The 26,830-nt window shown below is 39.7% G+C and overlaps 3 protein-coding genes across 35 annotated transcripts in view; 2 read left to right on the top strand and 1 right to left on the bottom strand.

Annotated features, from left to right (window-relative positions):
- Positions 1 to 5,643, top strand: part of NAPEPLD (N-acyl phosphatidylethanolamine phospholipase D) — a 47,154-nt gene extending 41,511 nt beyond the window's left edge. For all 8 annotated transcript variants that reach the window (XM_017975423.4, XM_009002592.5, XM_035255048.3 and 5 more), the window contains one exon: positions 1,883 to 5,643. In XM_017975423.4, coding sequence (XP_017830912.1) covers positions 1,883 to 2,008 — 126 coding nt within the window. In that variant the 3' untranslated portion in view covers positions 2,009 to 5,643. The remainder of the gene's footprint in view (positions 1 to 1,882) is intronic.
- ARMC10 (armadillo repeat containing 10) overlaps positions 1 to 24,123 on the bottom strand; it is a 30,663-nt gene extending 6,540 nt beyond the window's left edge. The window contains exons 1-7 of one of the 4 annotated variants that reach the window (XR_013524061.1): positions 23,844 to 24,123; positions 22,786 to 22,934; positions 19,518 to 19,652; positions 12,987 to 13,163; positions 8,073 to 8,144; positions 6,575 to 6,802; positions 6,374 to 6,481 (exon numbers count right to left, since the gene is read on the bottom strand). Coding sequence is in view for 3 of the 4 variants with exons in the window: in XM_035255052.3 (XP_035110943.1) it covers positions 6,449 to 6,481; positions 6,575 to 6,802; positions 8,073 to 8,144; positions 12,987 to 13,163; positions 19,518 to 19,652; positions 22,786 to 22,934; positions 23,844 to 23,982 (933 nt within the window). In the remaining variant the exon portion in view is untranslated. Of the gene's footprint in view, positions 1 to 4,524; positions 6,803 to 8,072; positions 8,145 to 12,986; positions 13,164 to 19,517; positions 19,653 to 22,785; positions 22,935 to 23,257; positions 23,411 to 23,843 lie in introns of those variants that run through there. The other 3 variants (XM_035255052.3, XM_035255053.3, XM_002751675.6) reach the window with 3 other exon arrangements.
- The window catches only part of FBXL13 (F-box and leucine rich repeat protein 13), a 309,560-nt gene continuing 306,699 nt past the window's right edge, over positions 23,970 to 26,830 (top strand). For 22 of the 23 annotated variants that reach the window (XM_078343056.1, XM_054237844.2, XM_017975415.4 and 19 more), the window contains exon 1: positions 24,180 to 24,550. In XM_078343056.1, coding sequence (XP_078199182.1) covers positions 24,476 to 24,550 — 75 coding nt within the window. In that variant the 5' untranslated portion in view covers positions 24,180 to 24,475. Of the gene's footprint in view, positions 24,551 to 26,830 lie in introns of all 23 variants that reach the window. The other variant, XM_054237838.2, reaches the window with a different exon arrangement.

The following is a 26,830-nucleotide window of genomic DNA, read 5'->3' as shown; positions in this document are numbered from 1 at the left end:
ACTTGAAGCAATCATGGCAGAGGGATCCCTCTGGCAGAGGGATCTGGTAGCTTCCCATCACACTCAGTCATAAGCCTCAGATCTCACAGTTGCCTACAAAGCTCTTTGCAGTCTGTTCTGTCAGGTCTTTGCTCAGATGTCATCTTCTTGAAGATTTAAACTGTTGTATTTAAACGTAAATGCCTATCCCCTGCACTTATCACCCCTCCCCCTTGTTCTCCTCAGAACATATCAACCTCTCAGATACAATGTATTTTCTTATTATTCATTTCTTACCTATCTCTGTATCAGAATATAAGCTCCATGAAGGCAAGGATTTCTGTTTGGCTCATTAGCCTGGCATGTTCTGTAGGTGCTCAAAAGATATTTGTTGCCTAAAGAGAGGCAGATTTGGCCGGGCGCGGTGGCTCACGCCTGTAATCCCAGCACTTTGGGAGGCCGAGGCGGGTGGATCACAAGGTCAAGAGATCGAGACCATCCTGCTCAACATGGTGAAACCCTGTCTCTACTTAAAATACAAACAATTAGCCTGGCACGGTGGCGCGTGCCTGTAATCCCAGCTACTCGGGAGGCTGAGGCAAGAGAATTGCCTGAGCCCAGGAGGCGGAGGTTGCGGTGAGCCGAGATCGCGCCATTGCACTCCAGCCTGGGTAACGAGCGAAACTCCGTCTCAAAAAAAAAAAAAAAGGCAGATTTCCCACTGGTGATGAGATCAGTGACTGATTTTTTTTTTTTTATTCTTGCTTTATACTTCTACCACATTTTACAACTTTTCTCTTTTTTTTGAGACCGAGTTTCGCTCTTGTTACCCAGGCTGGAGTGCAATGGCCCGATCTCGGCTCACGGCAACCTCCGCCTCCTGGGTTCAGGCAATTCTCTTGCCTCAGCCTCCCGAGTAGCTGGAATTACAGGCACGCGCCACCGTGCCCAGCTAATTTTTTGTATTTTTAGTAGAGACGGGGTTTCACCATGTTGACCAGGATGGTCTCAATCTCTTGACCTCGTGATCCACCCACCTCGGCCTCCCAAAGTGCTGGGATTACAGGCTTGAGCCACCGTGCCGGCATTTTACAACTTTTCTAATTGAAATTGGGAAAAAACCCTTTGAATAAAGAAAAAATTGGCTATTATACAATGTGAAGATGTAGACTAAAAGAGAAATAACTGATGATTTGTCATTCATTAGTAAATTAAAAGGTAAACATACTTTTACTCCATATTCAGGTGGTCTCAATTTATTGGAAAACATTTTAGTGGGTTAAAACACTGCCAAACATGCTGTATGCTATCTTCCATTTTTGTTGAGCAATCAGAAGGCGAGGATATAAAGTGAAATTAGAAACTCCACCTGTTGTAGCTCTATTCTCTGGGACCCTCTTTCATTCTGCAGACTGTGGTTTCTGTATTTGACTGGACTTTTTGAGGATAACAACCCTTCTTCAGCCAAAACAGTTTGCTCTAGCACTTGCTCACACACACACACACACACACCTCAGTCTCAAATTTCTGTTTTTCAAAAATGTTAACATGTAATTACCTAATATCATCATCTTTGGCACTGATTCCATTTAGACTTGAATTTCATATGGTAAAACAGTGATAAGATTTCATGCAATCCAATGATGTTCAAAGTAAGATGGCACCAAATTTGATATGCATGGTTTTGGCATGATTTCTATTCAACCATATACATTTCTGTTGATTCATGACTCAAAACTGTATTAGAAAATGTGACAGACCCATTTGCTAATGCTTCAATTAAAAGAAAGGGCCTTATTTTAACTAGACATCTGTTGGTTATTTTAGTTTGAACCGTTATTGGAGTCTCTCCCAAATATATGTACCGTTAATCTTTTTCTGTTTTTCTTCTACCTTTGGCCAGCATTACTTAGAGCCTCCAGTGAAGCTGAATGAAGCTCTAGAGAGATACGGACTTAATGCTGAAGATTTTTTTGTCTTGAAGCATGGAGAATCAAGATACCTAAATACTGATGATGAAAACTTTTAATAAATGTGAGCACAGGCACTTTTAATGAAAAAGCTATCATCTGATGTAAGTTTAAAAACAAATGAAAAGACTCAGAAATTCATATTGTGATTCTTTTACATTTGGAAACAACTTCCACAAGTTTGTGTTTTATGTTTTGTGTAATAAACGTGCTTCCTAATATGATCAGCTCATATACACTATGAGAGGGTTCGGGGTGGGTCATTTAAATGATGAATTGGCTAATGTGGATTTTAAATCTCATAACAGGATATAAGCACTGCAATGGAAATGTTTTTACTAAAGTATTATACTTTCGTGGTAGTAGAATTTTCTGAGGTTGTGAAAAAACTGACATTAGACTCATTTCTGTTTTTTCCATTCTTCAGGACCTTCTGCAAGGTGAATCAAGGCTGTTTACCTAACTAGATTTTTTTCAGAGGCCTACACATAAAAATGTTTCTTATATGCCCATTATAACAAATGATCAAATTGACTCCAACATGCTTGTAACATAGCAATTCTTGCTCTATCAAGATTAGCTTATATGCCAAATATTAAATATGGTTTATTTTGGTAAGCATAAAAACATAGGGGCTATCATTTTTAAAAGACTAGATTTTTTTTTTATTGTGGTAAAATATACAAATGCATAAAATTTACCATCTTAACCATTTTTAAGTGTACAGTTCTTTGGCATTAATGCAGACATGACTACCATTCACTTATATTTTAAAAGAGGGAACAGTGTGTTTTTTTCCTAGAGCCTTCAGATGAGAAGGAACAGTATATTCTGTTGCATGTCTGCAATTCCCAAATCAAAAGACCTCTTACTTTGGGAGGCCAAAGTGGGTGGATCACTTGAACCCAGGAGTTCGAGACCAGCCTGGGCAACCTGGTGACCCTGTCTTTAGAAAAAAAAAAAAATAACCGAGCGAGGTGGTGTGGTGGTAGTCACAGCTACTTGGCAAGCTGAGGTGGGAGGATCACGGGAGCCCAGGAGGTGGAGGCTGTAGTGAGCTGTGATCGTACCACTGCACTCCAGCATGAGTGACAAAATAAGACCCTGTCTCAAAAGAGAGTCCTCTTCTTAGCATAGGAAGGGAAGGAGTGTGGCTATGAGAATATGATTTATGCCATTTTCTGTTTTTAAATCTAGAAATCAGGTCTTCTAAGCACAAATACAATTACAATGAAATATTTTACAGATAAAATGTTAATAATGTTAATAGACCATACATTTTGAATTAAATTTTATGTTTTTCATTTTTTCTACACATTTTTTTTTCTGGGTCTTTTAGCTCTGAATATATCAATCAGATTTATAAATACCTTGTTTTTCATGATTCAGATGTTTTATATTTTTATATTAAATAAATCTTAAGCATGATTTTTTTAGTAAGCCAGTAGGAATACCAGTGGTTAAAAAAAAAAAAAAAAAGTCAGCTGACATAAAATTGAGTCCTAATAAGGGCTCTGTATTCACTTGATGATTCTGACCTTTCCTAAGGAGGGAGTTGAATTAGATACCACTGGAGGCCCATTCTGTATTTCTAATACAGTCTCAGCACTTTATTCATAGAAAATAATCAAAATAGGTTTTCAACACCAAATGCTACCCAGGCAGTGCTTTATAATTTATTTGCACTTGTATATGTGTGCCATGTTAGCCACTAAACCTGAATTCTTACCCTGCTTTCATCAGATTCTTTTTGTAACCTAAAACAAGTCACCTATGCTCACTGTGCCTGTTTTCCTCATCTGCAACAAGAGAATAATTCTGACCTACCTCTGAAAAATGTGTAGAACAAATGAGTTTTTAAAGCACTTTAGAAATATAAGGGAGAAAATGATTTCTTAAGGTGTCACTGCCTAACATAGGTATATTTGAAAGCTGAATATAATGCTTTTGATAATATATTGTTCCTGTTGCAAATTTAAGCATTATCTATTAGGAGACTAAACATTGAGAACAACTTTATTTCACTCACTTTGTAAATTGGAGTAATATCCTAAATATAGATGTAAATAATCTTTATCAAAATTAAGTGTTTTTATCTACAAAGATGCGAATCAGTCAAGGGGAAATGTGTATGTAATGTGTGTATGTATAATGTATGCAAATATATGTGATCTTGGGGTACTAAAGCACAAAAAAAATTTCCCACAAAATAAACCTTTCTGAAAAGACTGATGATAAACTTTTTCACTCCAAGCAGATGTGAATCAATATGTTAGGTTTGTGGTGGGTTAGCTTTGAGGTGTGTTGCCCTAGTAATAGCCAACATTGTTGTAGCCATATTCCTTGCTGTTGCACGCCGAATTGAAAATTCTTCTCTTACCTCTATGAAGCAAGCCAGGTACATCTTAAGTATTTCTTCTCTCTGAATGGCCTTAACATATTTTGTATTCATATGTACTGTTTAACTGAGGGTCTCTAAGCACTTTAAATTGTTGTGTTCTAATTGTGTTCTCATATGGCCTGCCTCATTTTTCTAGGCCTTTTCAGCTGTAATTTTTTATTACCACTCATGTTCTTTCTACATTGACACTTTTATTAAGAACATCAAGCTTCATCTCTGCTTACAAAATCTAACCTTACTGAGTCATTTCCACTTTTTCATTTGTTATCTACATTTTGGAGGGTTTATGTACAAAGTGAAAACAAAGTTTGAAAAATAAGACAAATCCATTCTCTTCCTCACTTCAATCTAATATACATTGTAGTGTCTTTGGATCAGTCTTATCCTCTAAGTCAACTTCATTTTGATTAGTGAACATCCATATCTTACATCCAAAATGTAAGATTTTATTAAAGTTTTCTATGATAACTGAGGAACAGTTTGCTATGCCTCACTGCCCAAATGGGTAGGTCATCAATTAGGAGAAATCCCAAATTATAAAAGCCAACATATGCTGTGACCTACATACGTAAAGATGTATTTGTGCATTTTTCTTTCTGGGTAGTTAAAAATTACTCCCTCTTTTCTCTAGCATTTTGACATTTCAGAGTCAATGCTCTGATCTCTAGGGAGTGTGATTATTTATTCAAACTAATGAGAGGAAAAGAGAGTTTTAGAATCCACTGCTGCTAAAGCACATTAAAAACCCATCCTGGTTTCTAATGTATGCACATTTTGATATTTAATGAATATGCTTTCATTAAAATAGGGAGGTAGATTTGAAAAAACTGTTATAAAGAAATGTGCCTTTTGTGAAATTAATACTTTTGTTCTTGTCTAGCCCACTGGGAACTTCCATTTTTCACCTTATACCGAACCCTTTTTCTAATGTAAAAGTATTTCTTCCAAGTTTGATTTCTGCATCAGGATAACCTTGAGAACACACATACATATTTCTGTTTGAGGGTTTGTGAATTCCTATGGAAACAGTCTTGTATCTATGTATTTACAAATTAAAGTATTCTTAAAGCTTTGCCTTAAATACTGCTTGTATACTGATTTACTTAATGCTAAGCATGGCAAGGGTCATAAATTTAAATATTATAAGACCTGGCTGAATCCCAGATATACCAATAAATTGTTGTAGTAGCTTATGGAATAAAAATATTATTAAATATAACAAATTTTCATACATTGTATTTTTAGTCAAGTAAAATATGGATGAAAATTAATAAATACCATCAAGGGAAAAAATGTGTGTAATATTATGAGTGATTTTTTTCTTCTTTATTTAAAAAAAGATTTGGGCTCATAGTAAAAAATTCACACAGTAATATTGTGTATGTAGAAGGCATTCCCCACTCCCACTGCAGGAGTTTGGGTATCAATATAGAAGTGTCTGTCAATACGTAAGTATTTTTCATTTAGAAACACACACACATGGGATCCCATATTTTTTTGTAACTTGTGCCTTAAAAAAAAACCCACCATATTTCATAGATATATTTCTAAATCAGCACATTCAGACCTCCATAATTCTTTTAAAAGACTGGATAATTGATTTAACCAACTGCCTAAAGATGGACATTATGATTGATCCCAGTATTTTATATGTAACTTTCTTTACATATTGAAACACTGAATGGGAGTGGGCAAGTCCTAGGAAACATTCTCTCCTAAAAGTTTACATTTTTCATCGACTCAAGAGAATAGACTTGAAAGCAGTGTGGTCAGGTTGGCAGGTGAGTGGCATCAAGAACTTAGGATCTCACTGCTATTAAAAGAACATGACCATTCCTACTACAGTTCTGAAACATCGATTTAGTCACATACTAATGCTGTTTCAGATAAGTAACTGCAAATCACTTCAAAAAGTAGGGTAGCTTTGTGAAAAGGTTACTGCCACTTCATGTAGGGAAAATAACAAATATTTGCAAATAGCAAAATAAAAAGAAATTGTTTCAGTACAAGCTCTTATACTCACTTGGTATCAAAACAGTCCAAGATAAATCTGAACACTATGGCAAGTTATAGCTGTGTTAATGATGAAATGTGGTATTTACTGTTTAAATTCAGCAGCTGGAAGAATCTCCTTATAAGGAAGAGAGAAAATAGGTTTATATCCAGACGGCATTACTCTTTGGAAAAATATGACCGATTAGATTTTGGGCATTATTGTTACAACCTTTTCCTTCACCTCTGCATCATCGTGATCAACTAAAGCTCTTATTTTCTGGGCACATTCTTCTCCATATAACAGGAAAAACAATGAACCTTCAGTGAAAGTAGGCTGCACAGCTAAATGGCCTTCTATTTTGAGGCAGTTATTTATATTCTGAAATAGTGTAAGTACTCGAAGAAGAATCTCCTTTGCTACATGGCTGTCATAAAGGGATAGGAATGACGCATCCACCTGAAATAGGAAATGAGTATTAATAATATATGAAAACATTTTTCATGTATATTTTAATATTTTAAAACTATCAATATCTCACATTTAAAAATTTAAAAATTCACATTAAAAATGGGAGTATCTCACATTTTAAAAATTTTGTCAGGCCAGTTGTGGTGGCTCACGCCTGTAATCCCAGCACTTTGGGAAGCTGAGGCGGGCGGATCACAAGTTCAAGAGTTCGAGACTAGCATGACCAACATGGTGAAACCCTGTCTCTACTAAAAATACAAAAAATAGCTGGGTGTGGTGGTGAGTGCCTGTAATTCCAGCTACTGAGAAGGCTGAGGCAGGAGAATTGCTTGAACCTGGGAAGCGGAGGTTGCAGTGAGCCGAGATCATGCCACTGCACTCCAGCCTGGCAACAGAGCAAGACTCCATCTCAAAATAAAAAAACCATTATTTTCTCATAGAAAATTAACCCTAAAATGGCGAAATTTAGATGTAGATGTAAAAAACCTTATGTACCCCCACATTGTATACTAATGAAAAAAAGGGAGTGTTTTAGCTGAAAAATATGATTTCCTTGGAATTTTAGAATGTGGTTATTTGGGAAAAACCACCATTTTCTCTTTAAGATCTGTCATACGGTTTTCATGTGAATTCATTATTTGATCAAACATTTGGTGCCTATATGCCACAGGGCACAGAACTGGGTGGGGAACAGGGATAAGCAGATGAATACAATGGTTTCTTTTCTACAGGAGTTGAGCTCCATTCTATCTCAGCATTCAGAACTCTTATCACAGCTTTCAATTACCTTGTTCATTTGTTACATTATTTTTGTCTCTCCACTAGACTGTAAGCTCCATGAGGACATGCACCATGTCACGCTGCATTCACTCGTGTCTCATCCAGCATCTAGCACATGCTGGGGACTCAGTACTGCTGTTTCAGTGGATACTAAGATACATATAAACACAAACAGGTCAAGTATAAAAGATGGGATGGTATAACTGTACCCAAAATAGGGCAGAGAAAAAAAGTTTTAATATATAATTGTTGCTAGGGTGATTTTAAAAAATTGTTTTTCAAAAGTAAAATATGCTTACTGTAGAAAATTTAGGAAATTCATATATACAAAAGGAATGAAAAAAAAACCACCACCTTTAATATTGCTTCTCAGAGAGAATCCCTGTTAACATTTTAGGCCAAATCTTTCTCTTTCCAGATCTGTCTGCTCAAATATATATGTGTTTGTATTTACAAAATAAATATATAAGCTATTTACTTGGGCATGAAGAAGTCCTTCTGTCATGGCTGGATTTTCAGACAAATTCAAAAGCAGTTTCAAAACTTGCACCTGAAATAAGAAGATATTGGCTTTTCTCAGACTGTAAGCATGAATTTCCTGTCAGGCATGCTGTTTTCTCACCATGTCTTCCTATAAAAGTACTGCCTAGCTTCCAGGCCTGGCTCATAGTCTCTCTACTCTAGGAAACTTTCTCAATTTATTCTACTTTAAGGGTCTCACTCTGAACTCTTTTTTTTTTTTAATTGTGAGAATTTATTTATTTATTTGTTATTTTTCTTTTTTTTTTTAATTACATTTTAGGTTCATTCTGAACTCTTATAACACTTGGCACCACTCTGTGACAGGAGAGAACCTATCACAGAGCAGTGTTATTTAAACCTCCTGTTTCCAATTACACTGTTAGAGACATAGAATATTGCAAATGTCTTGCATCACTCTTAGAGAACCTATCACAGAGATAGAGGTCTTCTATCACACTGTTATTTAAACATCATTTTTCCCAATTATACTGTTAGGGAGATAGAATTTTGCAAATGTCTTCACAATCTACCCCCAACTCACATACATGCCTGAACAGATGGTAAGCTTAACAAATGTTAAATACGCAATCTTCATTATGATAGCTGGTAAGTGAAATATGGCCAGGCATGGTGGTGTGGGCCTGTAGTCTTAGGTACCTGGGAAGCTGAGGAGGGAGGATCCCTTGAGCCTATAAGTTTAAGGATGTAGTGAGCCATGATTGTATCTGTGAATAGCCACTGTACTCCAGCCTGGGCAATGCAGTGAGAACTGAGACCCCATCTTTCCAAAAATTAGAAAAGAAACACAATCTTTAAAACAAACAAAAAAATCTCTCAAAGCTCAGCTCATTTCTACTTAAGGTGTAAAAATTCTGCAACTGTTTCGTTACCAAGACTAAATAAGTAACAATATGACCCCTTTTAATAAGCTACTATGAATCTTTGAGGTTATCTTTCAATGTGAAAGTGTTTTACAACTGTATAAAAAAGCAGATTGATTAAAAACTGATTGATCGAATGATTGAGATGGTGGGGGTGGGGGGGGTGTCTCACTAAATTGCTGAGGCTGGTCTTGAACTTCTGGCCTCAAGCAATTCCCTCACCTTGGCCTCCCAAAGTAACTAGGATTACAGGCATGAGCTACCACACCCAGCAATTATATAAATAATAAGCAAGTAAATGTTATTTAATAGCTGAGTAGCTAAAATATCAGCATTCTTATGACTTACAACAAAAAGTTAGTAACAAAAAGACTCAAATAGAATGGCTCTTCTAAAAGCAAAGGCCATATGAAACTGTGCTTTCCATAAGATACTTGGAACTAAAGTAAGGAGAGTGGAGTGGGTAACTAACTCAGGGATATGTGACAAATGTGCTCTTCACTAGAGCTGGGAAGGAACCTGGATATTATTTTAGAAAATTTTTTTTATTACAAAGGTGACAGATGTTTACCATAGCACTTTCAAAAAAACAGAAAAGCAGAAAGAAAAAGGAAATTCACCCATATTTCCATAACCAGAAATTATGATTAAGTTTTGGTATTTTTGGCCAGGCACAGTGGCGCATGCCTGGATTCCCAGTATTTCTGGAGGCCAAGGTGGGCAGATCACTTGAGCTCAGGAGTTCAAGAGCAACGTAGGAAACATGGCAAAACCCCACCTTTACAAAAAAATACAAAAATTAGCCAGGAGTGGTGACATAGGCTTGAAGTCCCAGCTACTTGGGAGGCTGAGGCAGAAGGATTGCTTAGGCCTGGGAGCTCAAGGCTGCAGTAAGCTGAGATCATACCACTGCAATCCTGTCTGGGCAACAGAGTGAGATTCTATGTCAAAAAAAGGGAAGGCTGGGTGCGGTGGCTCACACCTGTAATCTCAGCACTTTGGGAGGCTGAGGTGGGCAGATCACCTGAGGCTGGGAGTTCAAGACCAGCCTGACCAACATAGAGAAGCCCCGTCTCTCCTAAAAATACAAAATTAGCCAGGTGTGGTGGCGCATGCCTGTAATTCCAGCTACTTGGGAGGCTGAAGGAGGAGAATCGCTTGAACCTGGGAGGCAGAGGTGGTGGTGAGCTGCGATCATGCCACTGCACTCCAGCCTAGGCAACAAGGACAAAACTCCATCTCAATTAAAAAGAAAAAAAGAAAAAGAAAAGTTATTTTCTTTCTGGTCTTTATGCATGTATCTTATGTATTCACAATTCCTTTGACCATGTTGTAGATACTAATTTATTTGAGGATGACATAATGCTTTGCTTAATTTTACTGTTTTGATGAACTTATTTATTTTTATTTTTAGAAAATTACTACTTGGTCATGATAAAAATTTAGGTAGTACAAAAGAGAACAAGGTAAAAACAAAAGCCATCATGCTATTGACCCCTTCCCATCCTCAGCGGTGACAACTGGTAACATTTCTTGAATATGCAGAGACTGTCTTTTTCAAACAGAGGCTCTTAATAAATTATGGCCTCTGGAGATCAAAGAGTAAAGGAGATTTCTGACCACCCTTTAGTGCACTCCATGGAGGTTACTATCAGATCTCATCTGGCCTGACCGGCCATCAGCAACACTAGGAATAACTGTTAGGAAAAAAACACCTGGCTCCAATGTCAATGACGTTTCAATCAGAAAAACAGGAACAAGAGGTATGAAATAGGATGAACCTGAACTTAGGAAATAAGCCTGGATGAAGTCAAAATCTAAGACCCACTAATAGTCAATGAGGGCAGGTATACAACCAGGGAATAGCAACAGCAATAGCTATTTGGTATCCTGTATTAAAGTCTGATGTTGCGACTCTTTGTAAAAGGGAGTTAAACATGAGGAAAAAATACATACAGTTAGAATACAACTACAGATTAAACAAATATATAGATTTTGGTTTGAAACCACCTTAAGACATGTCTTTTGTCTGGGCTCGGTGGCTCAAGCCTATAATCTCAGCACTTTGGGAGGCTGAGGTGGCGGATCACGAGGTCAGGAGTTTGTGACCAGCCTGACCAACATGGTGAAACCCCGTCTCTGCTAAAAATACAAAAAATTAATGGGGTGTGGTGGCATGAGCCACAGGAAGCTGAGGCAGGAGAATCACTTGAACCCGGGAGGTGGAGGCTGCAGTGAGCTGAGATCATGCCACTGCACTCCAGCCTGGGTGACAGAGTGAGACTCTGTCTCAAAAAAATAAATAAATAAATAAATAAAAGACATTTTTTCCCTCTTGTCATATGCACCATCTTGTGGTGACACTAGGACATTTTAAACTATTAGTTTTATTTGTTTTCATTGCAAATGTAACAAGCACACAGTTTATTTATATACATCCTCCACTATCTGTATTTAGTTATCAATCAGTGGTGTACCCAAAAGGTTATTATGGTACAGTGAAATCCCTGACTTAAGCAAATTAAGGTATTTTAAAAGTCATTTTAGTGGTTATTTACTAAGAAAATACCTAAATCAGATACACTTTCCCACTAACAAACAGATGACTGTCCAAAAGTTTATTTGCAAGTTGGAACTTTAAACTCAATTTTTATGGAAAATTAATGTTATAATTGGTGGCTATGTTCCAAGGCAGACCAAGAAAGCATATTTTTTACCCTAGAAATACCGTACTAAGCAATGTAATGGAAAAACACAACACAACAAAACAAAAATAGAACATACTATTGTGGTGTGGGTCATTTTTTAAAAAGTCAAAAAATGTATGAAAACATTTTTTGATGTCTCAGACATATACAGTTGATGTCTCAGACATATATAGCCCCAAGGCCAGATTTGCCTGGCTGAACTCAGCCTGGTTCTGAACTCAGAGTTCCTCCTGAGGTCCTGGGTAAAGCAGCTGCAGATTCAGGCAGAGGAGAGATTTCTCCTACAGTGGCAACAACAATGAGTAAAGAGGGAAGGAGTTTCCATGGGGGTTCAAGGCCTGGAAGTTATCTTGCTCCACTGGAGTCAGAGATGTTGATGCATGTTGGAAACCGCCCAGGAATGGTGCAGTTTTGCTTGGACCAGATCCAAACAAATTTGGCTACTGGAAAAGAGGAAAGTCCATGTACAAACACCTTAAAAACATAAAAGCAGGACTACAGTGAGGCTCTCCTGTTATCATATCTTGATAACCTCGAAAATAACTGCAGTGATGTTGAATATTTGGAGTATGGCCTCACATTTGGTCTGTTTAAAATGCTTATGCATTTTTCTCTCAATTGTTCCAGAGAACACAGACCAACATGGCAGAAAGCCTTGATGAACAATCAACCCAACTTACCAGAACTTTTAATCAGCCTACAATCCATTTTACCCTACTTTTTCTTGAAAAATGGCAATTGATAAGAATACACATTAATATGAGAGATTTACTCAAGAAACTTTTCATAGGGCATCTCCTAAGGTCCTATTTAATTCAGCTCAGTATCTGTTGCCTCTTAAAAATCAACCTAAATGGACAGAGTGAAGCACTGAGACATCCTTCATATATTCAATTCACTTCATTTACTACAGCTTAAAAGTTGTTTTAGAAAGACTTTTCAACAAATAATAACTAAATAAAAAATGATTTGTTAACCCTGAGGTAAGCAAAATATTCAACTAACCACTACTATTACTCAAAGATTTCTTTTAATCACAATGTTCCTATATTTGTTGGGGGGAAGCTAGCTTCTCAGAAAACCAAATGATAAGTGAAAAAGCAGATGATTTTCACAAGTTAATTTTGCAATGGACTATTTGGGACTACAAATAATATACTTTCTTGGGCCCATGTGAGTTTTTAATAAATCTTCCTCACCTTTAGGCACATCAACTTAAGATAAGGTGGCTTGCAAATCCTATTTTAATCTTAATAAGCTTGACACAATAGCTCTTCCTACCTTCGTGTTTCCATTTCCAGTAAGTAACACCTGGAACAGGTCTGTAATATAACTGTGAAGCATGTGCTGGTGGTCATTGGTAACAGTCATGTTTGTCAACAATCTCAGTCCGGCCAGCTGCACAGCAGAGTTCAGAGGACCAGAGAAGACATCCTCACAGACTTGGTTGATGTATATCTGAAGACAGGGGAGGAAAATGAGCATATGAGAATCTCCAAAATTCTTTTACTAAGGAGCCACTTTTTTGCCCAGTGGAGTAGGGCTATTGCTCAGGATGGAACTGACTCCTCAAAAGATATCTAGCCCTCAAATGTTGGTGACTTTATTTATTTATTTAATTTTATTTTTGAGACAGAGTTTCGCTCTTGTTATTCAGGCTGGAGTGTAATGGCGCGATCTTGGCTCACCGCAACCTCCGCCTCCTGGGTTCAGGCAATTCTCCTGCCTCAGCCTCCTGAGTAGCTGGAATTACAGGCACACGTCACCATGTCCAGCTAATTTTTTGTAGAGACAGGTTTCACCATGTTGACCAGGATGGTCTCCATCTCTTGACCTCGTGATCCACCCGCCTCGGCCTCCCAAAGTGCTGGGATTACAGGTGTGAGTCACCGCGCCTGGCCCATGTTGGTGACTTTTTAAAAGCTTCCTTTGGTAATTCCAGGTACTGTGTTTAGCATTTTACAAATATACCTCACTTAATCCTGAAGACAACTCTAATGAGGTGAGTGTTGTAATATTATGGCTATCTTGCAGCACTTTAAGTCTTCAAGGAGGTTGGGTCCCCTACCCAATGTCAAGATAGCAGGTGGGGAAGCAATATGCAAGCCCAGAGATCATGCTCTTAACATCAGTGGACTCTCTCTGGTTGGAGGCGTCCCAACTTAGTCCACATTTCTGTTTCAACTGGCCTGAGCACACTAGGATCAGGGAAGATGTGAGGTCATTTTGTATCATGGTAAGTACCTTCCTTAGCAGTAGGGTCTAGAAAGCGCTATCATTTCAGAAGTAAAGAATGGGAGGAAAATGTGAAACAGAATCTTTTCCTAGAGTTAATCCTATCAAAAGTAAGCAGAGCAAAATTATCCCTGGCCCAAGCTTCTTATTTACCTAGGTATATGTATATAATTTATCCCTTCATAATACTGTTAACTATCACTGGTAAAAAGTAATGCAATAGTGTAGTACTCTTGTATCATACATAACAGAACTAAACGCAGTGTGATGGAAACTTTTCTGAAACATGATTTTCTGTGTCTGGCCATGAGCTTTCTTTTTTTGGAGAGGACAGACTTTCACTCCGCTGCACAGGCTGCAGTGGTACAACCTCAGGGTCACTGTAGCGTTGACCTCACAGGCTCAAGTGATCCTCCTTCCTCATCCTCCAAAGTAGCTGGGACTATAGGCGTGAGCCACCAGACAGGGTTTCACCACGTTGCCCAGGCTGGTCTCAAATTCTTGAGCTCAAGTGATCTGTCTGCCTCAGCCTCCCAAAGTGCTGGGATTATAAGTGTGCATCACCATGCCCAGCCTGGCCATGAGATTTCTAGTTTAGAAAAAATGACATTTTACAGATTACTGATATTCACCTAAGCAAATCTGAACTCTACCAAAAGTTCTAACTGGTGAGAAAATTTTCCTAATTTGAAGTGGCAAGAAGTTACCAATTGTTGCATAAACAATTATTTAAAAAAAATTCCCAAATGTATCCATGTTACCACAGAAACTAAAATGGTAGTAAAGCAAAGAGAGATTAAACTTTAAATCTGGTTTCTACATCTAAATTACATTTATTTCTTTTTAGAGACAGGGTCTCACCCTGTCACCCAGGATGGAGTGCAGTGGCATAACAGCTCACTGCAGCCTCAATTTCCCTCTGGTTTCAGTCTCCTGAATAGCTGGGACTACAGGCGCATGCCACTATACCCAGCTATATATATATATTTTTAAAGAAATAGGGTCTTGGCCGGGCGCGGTGGCTCAAGCCTGTAATCCCAGCACTTTGGGAGGCTGAGGCGGGTGGATCATGAGGTCAACAGATTGAGACTATCCTGGTCAACATGGTGAAACCCCGTCTCTACTAAAAATACAAAAAATTAGCTGGGCATGGTGGCGCGTGCCTGTAATCCCAGCTACTCAGGAGGCTGAGGCAGAATTGCCTGAACCTAGGAGGCGGAGGTTGTGGTGAGCTGAGATCGCGCCATTGCACCCCAGCCTGGGTAACAAGATCGAAACTCCGTCTCAAAAAAAAAAAAAAAAAAAAATGAGTCTCACTATGTTGCCCAGACTAGTCTTGAACTCCTGGCCTCCAGCAATCTCCCGTCTTGGCTCCCAAAGTGTTGGGATTACAAGTGTGAGCCACAGTACCTGGCCCTAATTTACATTTGAAAGTGAACTGATTCTCCTTAGTTACAATTTAATTACACACCCTTCCTTTAAAAACATGGCATTTATTTAGCTTTATTTTTATTTATTTTTTTTGAGATGGAGTTTCGCTTGTTACCCAGGCTGGAGTGCAATGGTGAAATCTCGGCTTACCGCAACCTCCGCCTCCAGGGTTCAGGCAATTCTCCTGCCTCAGCCTCCTGAGTAGCTGGGATTACAGGCACGCGCCACTATGCCCAGCTAATTTTTTGTATTTTTTTTAGTAGAGACGGGGTTTCACCATGTTAACCAGGATGGTTTTGATCTCTTGACCTAGTGATCCACCAGCCTTGGCCTCCCAAAGTGCTGGGATTACAGGCTTGAGCCACCACGCCCGACCACTTTTTATAAATCATATATTTCTGTAAGATGCTGATGTCTTTCAAAGTATTTCCTAAAATGTGTGGACTGTTTACATCTTTATTATATCTGAATCTTTTTACCATTTCAATTCTAATGACAAGATTACCAAATGGACTAGCTTAGTTATTCCTGCAGCTGTGTCCACCTCATCTTGTTCCATTCTCTTGGAATTCTCTCCTTCCCCAACGCTACCTGTACAGTAACCTTAGACATTCTCAAGAGTCAGGTCAGACTCTACCTCTTACAGAAACTTTTGGATCAAATCTATGTACTCAATAATGTTTTACTTACATTTTTTTTCCTGAAAGCACTTCATTATGTTCTGCCTTAGCTTACAACTATTTAAGGACTTGTTTTATCCTTCTTTCCGCCTTTCTTAACAAGAGTTGCATCATGTTCATTTGTATACTCTGCACCACAAAGCAGGAGTTAAATACTGAATTGAAATAATATAATTTCCTAATATTGCATTTTTCTGCTGACATTATCTGACCCTGGCTTCGTTCCTTTAGCACCCTTAAACTGAACCCCAACTCCGAAAGTCTTACTGGCTGCAAAAGATAGAAGCAGCCTGGCCAGCTTCCTTCAGTGGAGTATGAAGGAGCCCTTGGAGATTTTGATTCCCACTCTAAAGCTTTTATCTAGATGACCATGGAAACTGAACAGAAGCTGGTAAGAGCTGTTAGTGTTTGAATTTGGTAGACCAGAAGTCCTGAAACTCAGTCAGATGTTGCAGTACCAATTCCAAAATACCATCAAGTGTAATCAAGGTTCATGTGTGTGGTGTCAACCACATGCATACATATATATACATTTACTCTGGTACCTACAATAGAAAACCACCTTATTCTATACTGCTGACTCAGACGTAACTGGGGTGATGAAAGGTGTTGGAGGTAATGAACTTACTTTAAAAAAAAAAGTTAGTTTTCACTACCAGCACAATCTCTGGAAGCCATGAGGAGTATGCTCTTGTAGCAGATCACACTGTCTACAAAGTGTCTGAAAAACTGGACTTTAAAATGCTGCCATTGGTATCCCACATCTTACTGCATATGAAGCTCTGATTCAGTGTTTGTATGAATGCTGGAGTGTTTTGGTTCATGGGGCTAGTAAAGGAGCTGGGTTAGCAACATGCCAAATTGCTAGAGTTTCTGGCCTAAAGGTTTTGGGCACAATTGGTAATGAGAGGGACAAAAGACTTTCGCAAAATGGAGCCCACAAAATGTTTAATTACAAAGAATTATGTTGATGAAATTAAGAAATGTATTGGTTAGAAATTGATCCGATTATTGAAATATTAGCTAATATAAATCTTAGTAAAGATGTGAATTGTTTGTAATATGGAAGATGAGTAATAGGTGTTGGCAACAGTGGTACTACTGAAATAAACACATGGAACACCATGGCAAAAGAGTCTAGTAAAATTGGAGTTACTCTATTTTCCTCAACCAAGGAGGAATCTCAGCAATTTGCAGCACCCTGTCAAGCTGGAATGGAAATTGGTTGATTGAAATCTGTAATATGTTCTCATTATATGTTGGAGACGTGGCCAAGGCTCATATAAGTATTTCTCACAGCAAAGGGGCTACTGTAAAAATGATTCTTTTGATGATTAATTTTTTCATGGATTTCAGCGGTTGTCTTCTGTCCAGTTTTACTTACACAATCTTTTCTTTAATTAACATTTATTTGATCCAGTGAGTTTCTTATGTGAAAAAAGTAAGATTTTTCTTTGGAGAGCTGAGGAAGTAGAGTAAAATTCATTTTATGGCTGGCAATATTTTTTTTACCTTCTATTTCAAATTGAGAAGTCTTCATAATACAAAATAGCATGTTAGTGGTCTTTTGACATTGGGATGCATTCCAGAATTGTGAACTGATACTTGACTAATTCTATACCTTTGATTAAAACATGCTAATTCAAAATAAGAGTGCTTGATTTCCAATCCTACTTACCTTTATAAAGGTTTTTTAGTCTCTGATTAGCCATAACTATATTGAATTCTAAAGATTTTCTGGACTAATAAAGACCCCTATTCAGGCTGGGTGCAGTGGCTCATGCCTGTAATCCCAGCACTTTGGGAGGCCAAGGTGGGTGGATCACGAGGTCAGGAGTTCAAGACCAGCCTGACCAATATGGTGAAACCCCGCCTCTACTAAAAATACAAAAATTAGCCGGGCGTGATGACATGCACCTGTAGTCCCAGCTACTTGGGAGGCTGAGGCAGAAGAATCGCTTGAACGTGGGAGGCAGTTCAAGCCAAGACTGCACCACTACACTCCAGTCTGGGTGACAGAGCGAGGTTTCGTCTAAAAAAAAAAATACCTATACCAAACTAATTGCATCTGGATCTGTAAGACTTGTGGAAGGGCAAAAATATGTAATTTCCAGAATACTTTAATAGTTTTCCAAGATTTCCCCAAATATTAGAATATCTGCTTCACTAGATATTCTAATTGATTGTCAAAGACCCCATATATTCCTGTGAGGACAGCAGACTTATCTTTGACACTTGGTACACAGCCTCCAAACAGATAATACTTCTTGACTGATTAGATTTTCAAAGTAGATTTAGAGTTAGCTGTTTGTGTGATGGGGGTCATATATTTTTATTGATGTTAAGCCTGCTTTTGCTTCATAGCATAGTAATCTGTTATAAATTCTGTAAAAAATTAAATTTTCTAGTCTGTATAGTACTTGCCTCTCATCACTTCTGCAAAGCTCCTCATAGTTACTTCCTAACAGTGTTCTGGGCTGGAAGTCTTTATCTAAACTAAATACAGAGATGACCTCTTAGAAATCTTGCTATCAATCTCATGTTCAAGGAAGTAAAGTTTGGTTATTTGTTGTTTTTTTCTTCATACGAGCACATCCTCCTGTTTCTTGTTTCATGATTCTCTTGACTTGATTTGTTGTGTTGAATGACAATTTCTGGTTTGAACATGGGGGTCCTGTTTCATTAGTAAACAGAAAACACAGCTTTTTTCTATAACTGAGGGGTATCACTGGGTTCTGACTATATATGCCAAGGCTGGAGTGTTTTTACTGTTAGCATTTTCCAGGCTATTTTTTCACGAGTTAACTATCTTATAAATAACATTTTTGAAAAAAGCATTAAAGCAAGGTCAGTAATGTAGGTTAGCATTTTATATGTATCCTAAAGTGCACGATTTCTCCCCATAAAACTAGATCAAGGAACAGTTATTCTGTAAAGTCAGCTGAATCTATTTGCACATTTGCCTCATCCATTGAAAGAGCTAAAGCATGCAGTGACTTAACATTCCACAATACACTGATACAGTTCACTTAATTTCAAAGGCAAAACAAGCCAAACTGTATGATGACCATATTTATGAATATGCAGCATTGAATATGCTCTTTAAATGAATCTCTCGTAATTCTAGTTCTAATTGATACAGTCTTGTCCTAACTTTCAGCCAACTACATCCACTATTTGGTTTGTGCCTATAACCTTAAGGCCACTGCTGTCCCTGGTATAAAGTAGAGGATAACCTACAGAATAAACAAGCATTATTGTACTAAAAAAAAAAAAGTCTTATTGTACCTCTTATTAGCTACTTCAGGTTCCTCCCTCCTCTGTCTTATTCTCCATTCCTCTAAAGGTAATCCTTGGCTGTAAAGTTACAAAGGATCGTCTACTAAAGTTTCATTACTCATCTTTTTGTTATTTTCTCTTTCATTTATGGAAAACCTTATACATTTGGGATTTTCAGGCAACTTACCTTTATCTTGATTTGATTTTCAACATTCACACTCAGGTTGTTAAGAGCATTTAAAGCTTTCTCTTTAATACTCTGATTGGAATGGTTGATTTTGTTTCCAACAATTGGAATACCACCCAATTCACGAATAATAGCCTAGGAGGGGAAAAAAAAAACAACCAGGACTGAGACTCTAGTATGCTAAAGGGACTTTAGTTCACTGAATTCTTCGCATCCACAAATACAATTAAAAATTAATGCCTTTTTGGAAATACCTTTCCCATATAGAAATATTTAATTCCTACTTTTTTTGAGATGCAGTTTTGTTCTTGTCACCCAGCTGGTGTGCAATGGCACATTCTCAGCTCACCACAACCTCTGCCTCCTGGGTGCAAGCAATTCTCCTGCTTCAGCCTCCTGAGTAGCTGGGATTACACGCATGTGCCACTAGGCCCAGCTAATTTTGTATTTTTTTAAGTTGAGACTGGTCTCAAACTCCTAACCTCAGGTGATCTGCCCACCTTGGCCTCCTAAAGTGCTGGGATTAAAGGTGTGAGCCACTGCACCCGGCCCTAATTTCTATTTTTAAAAAAATGTCACTACCTATACTTAAAAAAAAAAAAATTATTTATTTATTTATTTATTTATTTAAAGATGGGGTTTCACCATGATGGCCAGGCTGGTTTTAAACTCCTCACCTTAGGTGATCCACCCACCTCAGCCACCCAAAGTGCTAGGATTACAGGCGTGAGCCAAGGAGCCAGGCTTCATATTTTTATAGGTAAAGAAAATCCACTGAAAATAAAATTATTAAGATATATAATTATTTAAACTCCAGTGTTGAGAAATACAATAAAAATTCAGAGGTACTATAATGATCTTGAAGCAACTTACAAACAAAATTATTTTTCTTTGAGATAAGTTAAATAACTTCTCCATTATAGGCAAAACTGGAAAAGTGCTATGATTTAGAATACTAAAGTAGTGTTTTGCTGACCTGTGTTATTTTAAACACCAATCCCTCAAAATGTTAATAGATGTTCCATAAAAATAAGGGGGAGGGTGGTTTCCCACAGTTATGTAAGTTTAGGAAAACCTGAGTAAAAGAAGACTAAGCATGTTTCTTTAATATGTTCATGTGCATTGGGAATATTCAAGAGGCGTATGTTGTTGATAGTATGTCTATGAACTATACACAAAAAGAGGGTCATTTTTCAGCAGTGGAAGTGGTGGGAACACACTGACATCTTGCAGAATCAGGTTCCATGCAGTTTGAAAAATGGTACCCAGGGCCAGGCGTGGTGGCTCACACCTGTAATCCCAGCACTTTGGGAGGCCGAGGCAGGCGGATCACTTGAGGTCAGGAGTTCAAGACCAGCCTGGCCAACATGGTGAAACCCTGTCTTTACTAAAAATACAAAAATTAGCCAGTAACAGTGGTGGGTGCCTGTAATCCCAGCTACTTGGGAGGTTGAGGCAGGAGAATCACTTCAACCTGGGACGAGGTTACAGTGAGCCGAGATTGTGCCACTGAAATGCAGCCTGGGTAACAGAGTGAGACTGTGACTCAAAATAAAAAAAAAAAAAGAGAACAAGAGGAAGAAGAGAAGGAGGAGGAGGAGGAAGAAGTAGTAGAAGAAGAAAAATGGTGCCCAAATATTCAGAGGAAAAATAATCTGGGATTTTTTTTACAGTTAGTTGCAATACTATGTTACCATGTGTCTTTGGCCCAAACATTGAAGAATTAAATTGCTTTAATTCTTATATGCCATTTTACTGTTAACGGTAACCTTAGCATCAAAAGAGTAATAAACATTCCCTCTACAATTTCAAGTTCTTTCGAAGGACCTGCAGTTTCTAGAAACCACGTTGCTTTTTTTTCAACTCTACTGTTAAAGCAGGTTAAGGCACTATCATTGATGGTAAGAGCACCAACCCCCGCTGCTCAAGAAGGTACTTCTTCTCTAGTGGGTATTGGCCTACTCCGATACAACTTATTTTAGAGGAACACAAAATTATGCCATCAGAAATACTTTAAAGGCAGGCTAACACATTAATCACTATCTATTGTTTTTGCTTGTCTAGTGGCCCTCTTTCTACAGAGGCAGATGTGGCATCTCCTCTGTCCCACACAGTCCCTGCTGGGATCGTTGTTCAGTTGTATTCACAGCCATCCCTGCTACTTAGCTGTAGGCTGCTCAGGTGAGCCAGGCCTCACTAAACATGGGTCATGGTACCTTGACTAATCCAGAGATTGCCCCGGAGATTGATCCAAAGGGTTAGCATTGGATCCTAGAACAACTGTACCTTTTGGATCATAAGCTACAGAGATGAATGCTTAGAGAGGCTAGTGGCTTTCTTTCAACCCGTGTCAAGAAAATCACTTTGTGGCCAGAAAAATAAAGGCCAGTAAATAAAATGCAGTGGCCATACCAAAGCCAAAAGATAGAGAAAGAGGGAACTCTGGTTATTCTTCCTGCAACCTTGAAATGGACTCAGTTGTACCTGTAACCAATGCTGTTCTTCACTGTTCAAGTCAGCTGAGCTCAGTATTTTCTCTCTTTGGCTTAAAATAATTTAAGTTGAATTCTGTCATTTATAACTGAAAGAGTAGATAATGCACAAAGATTCTCTACCTCCCTATACATCTATAGAGCTTTACAGTAATCCTTTCCATTCTGGAGAAACCTGGGCTAAAAAAACCCTATAAATTCAAAATAATTTTGTACTTATGATAATGTTAACAAAGGGGATTAGATGAAAACAATTACAAAAAAATTTTAAACTATTTTTTCATGCTGGAGGCTTGTGAATTAGAGTAGGAAGAAGGAAGTGCTCAAATTAAGCTCTTAAAGTCTCCATGCAGAAGCCATTCACATTGATTAGTGGTTATCAGAGTGTGGTCCAGGGACCAGCTGCATCAGAACCATACTCATAAGACCTATATACAATTTAATGTACTTACATGTTAGATGTGTTCATTGTTTTATTAAGCACTGCTGAATTTCAAATAATTTAAAAGGCCATGAAATGCTAAATGTTGATTAGACATACTTAATATGAATGTGATGCCAGTGACAAACTTCATAGGGATCTACAATCACATTATTAATCATATTACTATTAGGCTGTGTTTTTCAGAAGTAAATAAACATTATGTTATCAGTTTAAGTAGCCACATTGAACAGATGAGGAAACTGAAGCTCTGAAAGGTTAATTTATACAAGGTCACAATTACTGCTAGTGTGTAAGAATGGAAGGAGTCTGCTTACTGAGTCGAGGTACTTACTTGGTTAACTGAAAAGGCTGCATTGTTACCCAAAGTAATCAAAGCTTTTTCAATAATTATAGGATCCTCAGTTGACTCAAGTAGGTAAAGGAGTTTCTGAAGTTGTTCAGCATTCAGGACATCGTCATACGAACCATCAGTTAAGTCTTCTGCATAAGAAGAAAGTTATTTGAAGTTATATAAAATCAGTATGAGATTATTTTTGAGACAGGCTCTCTCTCTAGTTGTGTTAGCTAATTGCCTTCATCCAGGGCAAAAGTAAAAATATCTTTATGATGTGGAACCAGGTGCCCATTAGCAAATTGCCCGAGATGGTGAGGCAATCTAGTTTGTGCTTATTTAACAATGAAGCTGTTTAGTTTTCTTCTGCAGTTGTGGACAGGAGTTTCTTGGATGGCAGATGTGATACTTTAAATTATTTCCCTAACAGCTTCCATGATGTGAAATATCCTTTCTGAGAGTTTTAACGTACCATTCAACTTTTGGACAGAAACCGAATCACGCATTTGTCCCCTAGGAGGGTGTGTCTCGCGCAGACAACTGTTCCCATTTCCAAAACACACATCAGGCTTCGAGGTCTTGGACCACTGTGACTCCCAGGGACCTCCCCTCTAAGGCCGGGCCGAGCGCCCGCACAACTGTCCCTCTGGCGTCCCTTCTTCCAGGGAACCTGAAAGCAGAGCTTCACTTACCGCTCCCGGCCCCTCAACAGCCTTTCCACAATCTGGAGAATCCCTTTAGTTACACAAAGGCCCGGAGCACGCTTTGAAGAGAGGCCATCAACAGGCTTTTAAGAAACCTAATCCTCCACTGTGACGCGGCGCTCGGGCCGGAAAGCTCGGACAAGTTTTCATGTCAGTATAGTGAACAAAGAAGCATGGACAAGTTTTCATGCCGGTATAGCGAACAAAGGCGCAGCGGGGCGACGCAGCACCCTGCACCCACGCAAGTATCGCCTCTCCCTCTAGCTCGGCTCCTCATTTTACCTCAAGGACACACAAGCCACCACTCGGGCCTGGGGAGCCCTTCAGCCCAGTTCCAGCACCCGGCGGTCTCACCTGCGGACTGCGAGGGGCGCAGAACGAGCCCGCGGTCGCCCCGCCGCCGACGGCGCGTCAGCCTGTAAATGCAGTAGCATGCGCCGGCGCCGAGGAGTAGGCCCGCCGCCACCCAGCCCACGCCCCGGGCGCCACCCATGCTGCCGCCGCGGCAGAGCCGCAGGGCCAGGCCCGAGCAGGAGGCTAGTCTGGGCCAGCGCAGATATCTTCAGAACAGGCGGGCCTCGCCGCCACAGCAGCCGGAGAGCTACTAGGTTGTGGAGAAAGGAAATGGGGGTCTGAGCTCCGCCTCCCGGAAACCGCCCAGCTCAAAACCTATAACCGCCCACTAGGGCCGGGCGCATCCCGGAGGCTTTCACCAGGTGAGGCGGGTGGTGCGCTGGACGCCGGGAGGAGCAGCTGGGACCACGCGCCCCACGCGGAGACGTCGGCGCCGCCGGCAACCCTAAGCCGGCTTACGCGTCGCTTCTCCCGGGGCGTAAAGCGAGCCTCCCTCCCTCCCGCATAGGGCTGTGGAGCGCGGGGCGACTCCGCCCCGCCCCGTGGTTGTCAGGACAACGTCCTTCGCGCCAGGCCCCCTAGTTCCCGCGCGGGGAGGGGATGAGCGCAGCTTCTCCGTCAGGCCTCGGACCATGGCCTCGCTACGCAATGCCAACCCGAGGCTGAAGAACTACTTCAAGGAGAACTACATTCCTCAGGTCTGCGAGGTAATGGACACGCGTGGCGCAGACTCGGACCAACGTGGGTAGTTAAAAGGGGGAGGAGTCAGGGAAGACTTCCCGAAGGAGGGACTAAATTAGCGGGTTAGGGGAGGAGTGGAGGGAAGGCGGGGCGGAATGCCAGAAAGTGAAGTCAAATTGGGACTTGTGGGCGCTCTGGCTGAGGATGCAGATGAGAGAGAAGACAGAGGGTGGTGGTAGCTGCACGTGGGCAGTGGTTGACATCTCTCAGGGGAAAGAACACAAGGCCCAGGACGGAAAACGCAAACTCAGTTTTTAAGGTTTGGACAAGAAGTGCCTGAGGACTGGAGGAGGAGTGAGAAAGAAGTGCCAGAGAGTGTGGGGAGGAAAATCAGTAGAGTGGCATTATGAAAAGAGTTGTCAGAAGTAGGGAGTCAGCACTAGTCACCTAAGATAAGGACCTGAATTCTGCCCAGCGTAAGCCTTGGGGAGCTGTGAGGACAGAAACTAGTTAGAGGTTAGCTGAGGAGAGGGTGGAAGCTGAGAACTTTGGTCAGTGGAGCCAGCCCTTTGTGAAGTAAGGACCCTCTCAACCAGGATTGCCTTTAGACAGGAGGAAGGACTTGCTCCCCACTCCCATTATATTAGAAGGGAAGGAAGACAGGAAGGGGATAGTTACTAGGTGTTGTAGGTTTTGGGGATAGAAGGCTGAGAAAGTTTGCCTTTGCTGACCTTTTTTTTCCCTACTACAAATAGTTGGTGAGATATTGGCCAAGAATGTGCGTGTTTGAGTGGGGATGGGGCTATTGGTGCAGTAGGAGGTTTGAGCAAAGATACATTATGAGGAGAATGAGGGAGAGAGATGTTTAGGGCAGGAAAGAGGAGAGTCCAGGTTAGTAACTAATCTCCTTGGCGGTTTCTGGGGGCAATTTGGTAGACTTCCTCCCTTCCCCCTCCCCACCCTCGTTTCCCTTTTTGGATGGTACCAGAGAAATATATATTAAAATGTTCGGCCAGACGTGGTGGCTCACGCCTATAATCTCAGAACTTTGGGAGGCCGAGGCGGGTGTATCACGAGGTCAAGAGATCGAGACCATCCTGGTCAACAAGGTGAAACCCTGTCTCTACTAAAAATACAAAAATTAGCTGGGCATGGTGGAGCGTGCCTGTCTATAGTCCCAGCTACTTGGGAGGCTGAGGCAGGAGAATTGTTTGAACCCAGGAGGCGGAGGTTGTGGTGAACCGAGATCGCGCCATTGCACTCGAGCCTGGGTAACAAGAGCGAAACTCCGTCTCAAAAAAAAAAAAAATGTTAAATACATGTACCCTTTAACCAAGCATTTCCACTTTTGGGAATCTACTTTAGAGAAATACTTGCACATGTGTTCAGAAGGATGTACAAGGATATTCATCATAACTTTGTTTCATAGTAAAAATAGTAAATGACCTAACAGTGACTAAGGGAATGAGATATTATGTAGAATAAAGTATATCAAAGTATATCTGTAAATACTAAGAAGAAAATGCCCTCCAAGATTTATTATTATTATCATCATCATTATTATTGAGACACAGGGTGTTGGTCTGTCACCCAGGCTAGAGTGCAGTGGCTCCATCCTTGCTCACTGCAGCCTAGAACTCCTGGGCTCAAGTGATCTTCCCACCTAGGCATACCTGGCTCCTAACACTTATTATTAAGTAAAAAAGAAAAAGTGCAAGTTGCTTAGCAACTATCCATTCTGTTCTAGCTGTCCGATTATTTAATATATGTTGTATATATGTTTATGTGTACATATATATGTGTATATCTGTAAGACAATTCATGCCTTGTCTTGTGGAATGGTTTTAGGGGAGGAGATGGAGAATTCTAAGTTTTTACTCTATCCATAGCTGTATTGTTTTAATTTATTACAGTGAGTTTCATGTTGTACTTTAAGTTTACTAATTTTGTTTTATGTTGTGTCCAGTCTACTCTTAAGTATATCAAATGAAATCTTAACTTCAGACATGTTTTTTAGTTTTAGAATGACCATTTGATTTTTAAAATAAATTCTGATTATTAGAATTATGCATCTTTTCATTCATTTTGCCTTTTTCTGTTTTATTTGTTCCCTCCAAATCTGTTGAAATTTGATCCCCAGTGTTGGAGGTGGGGCCCAGCAGTAGGTATTTGAGTCTTTGGGGCAGGTGCCTCCAGAATGGCTTTGTGCCCTCCGCTGTGATAATGAGTGAGCTCTTGCTCTATTAGTTCACCCAAGAGCTGGTTGTTTAAAAGAGCCTCCTTCCAGCTGTCTCTCTGACTCCCTC

The sequence above is a fragment of the Callithrix jacchus genome, chromosome 11 (assembly GCF_049354715.1).
Source record: "Callithrix jacchus isolate 240 chromosome 11, calJac240_pri, whole genome shotgun sequence".
Taxonomy (NCBI): Eukaryota; Metazoa; Chordata; class Mammalia; order Primates; family Cebidae; genus Callithrix; species Callithrix jacchus.
The sequence above is the reverse complement of the archived record's forward strand: the minus strand, read 5'-3'. Positions and strand labels throughout refer to the sequence as shown.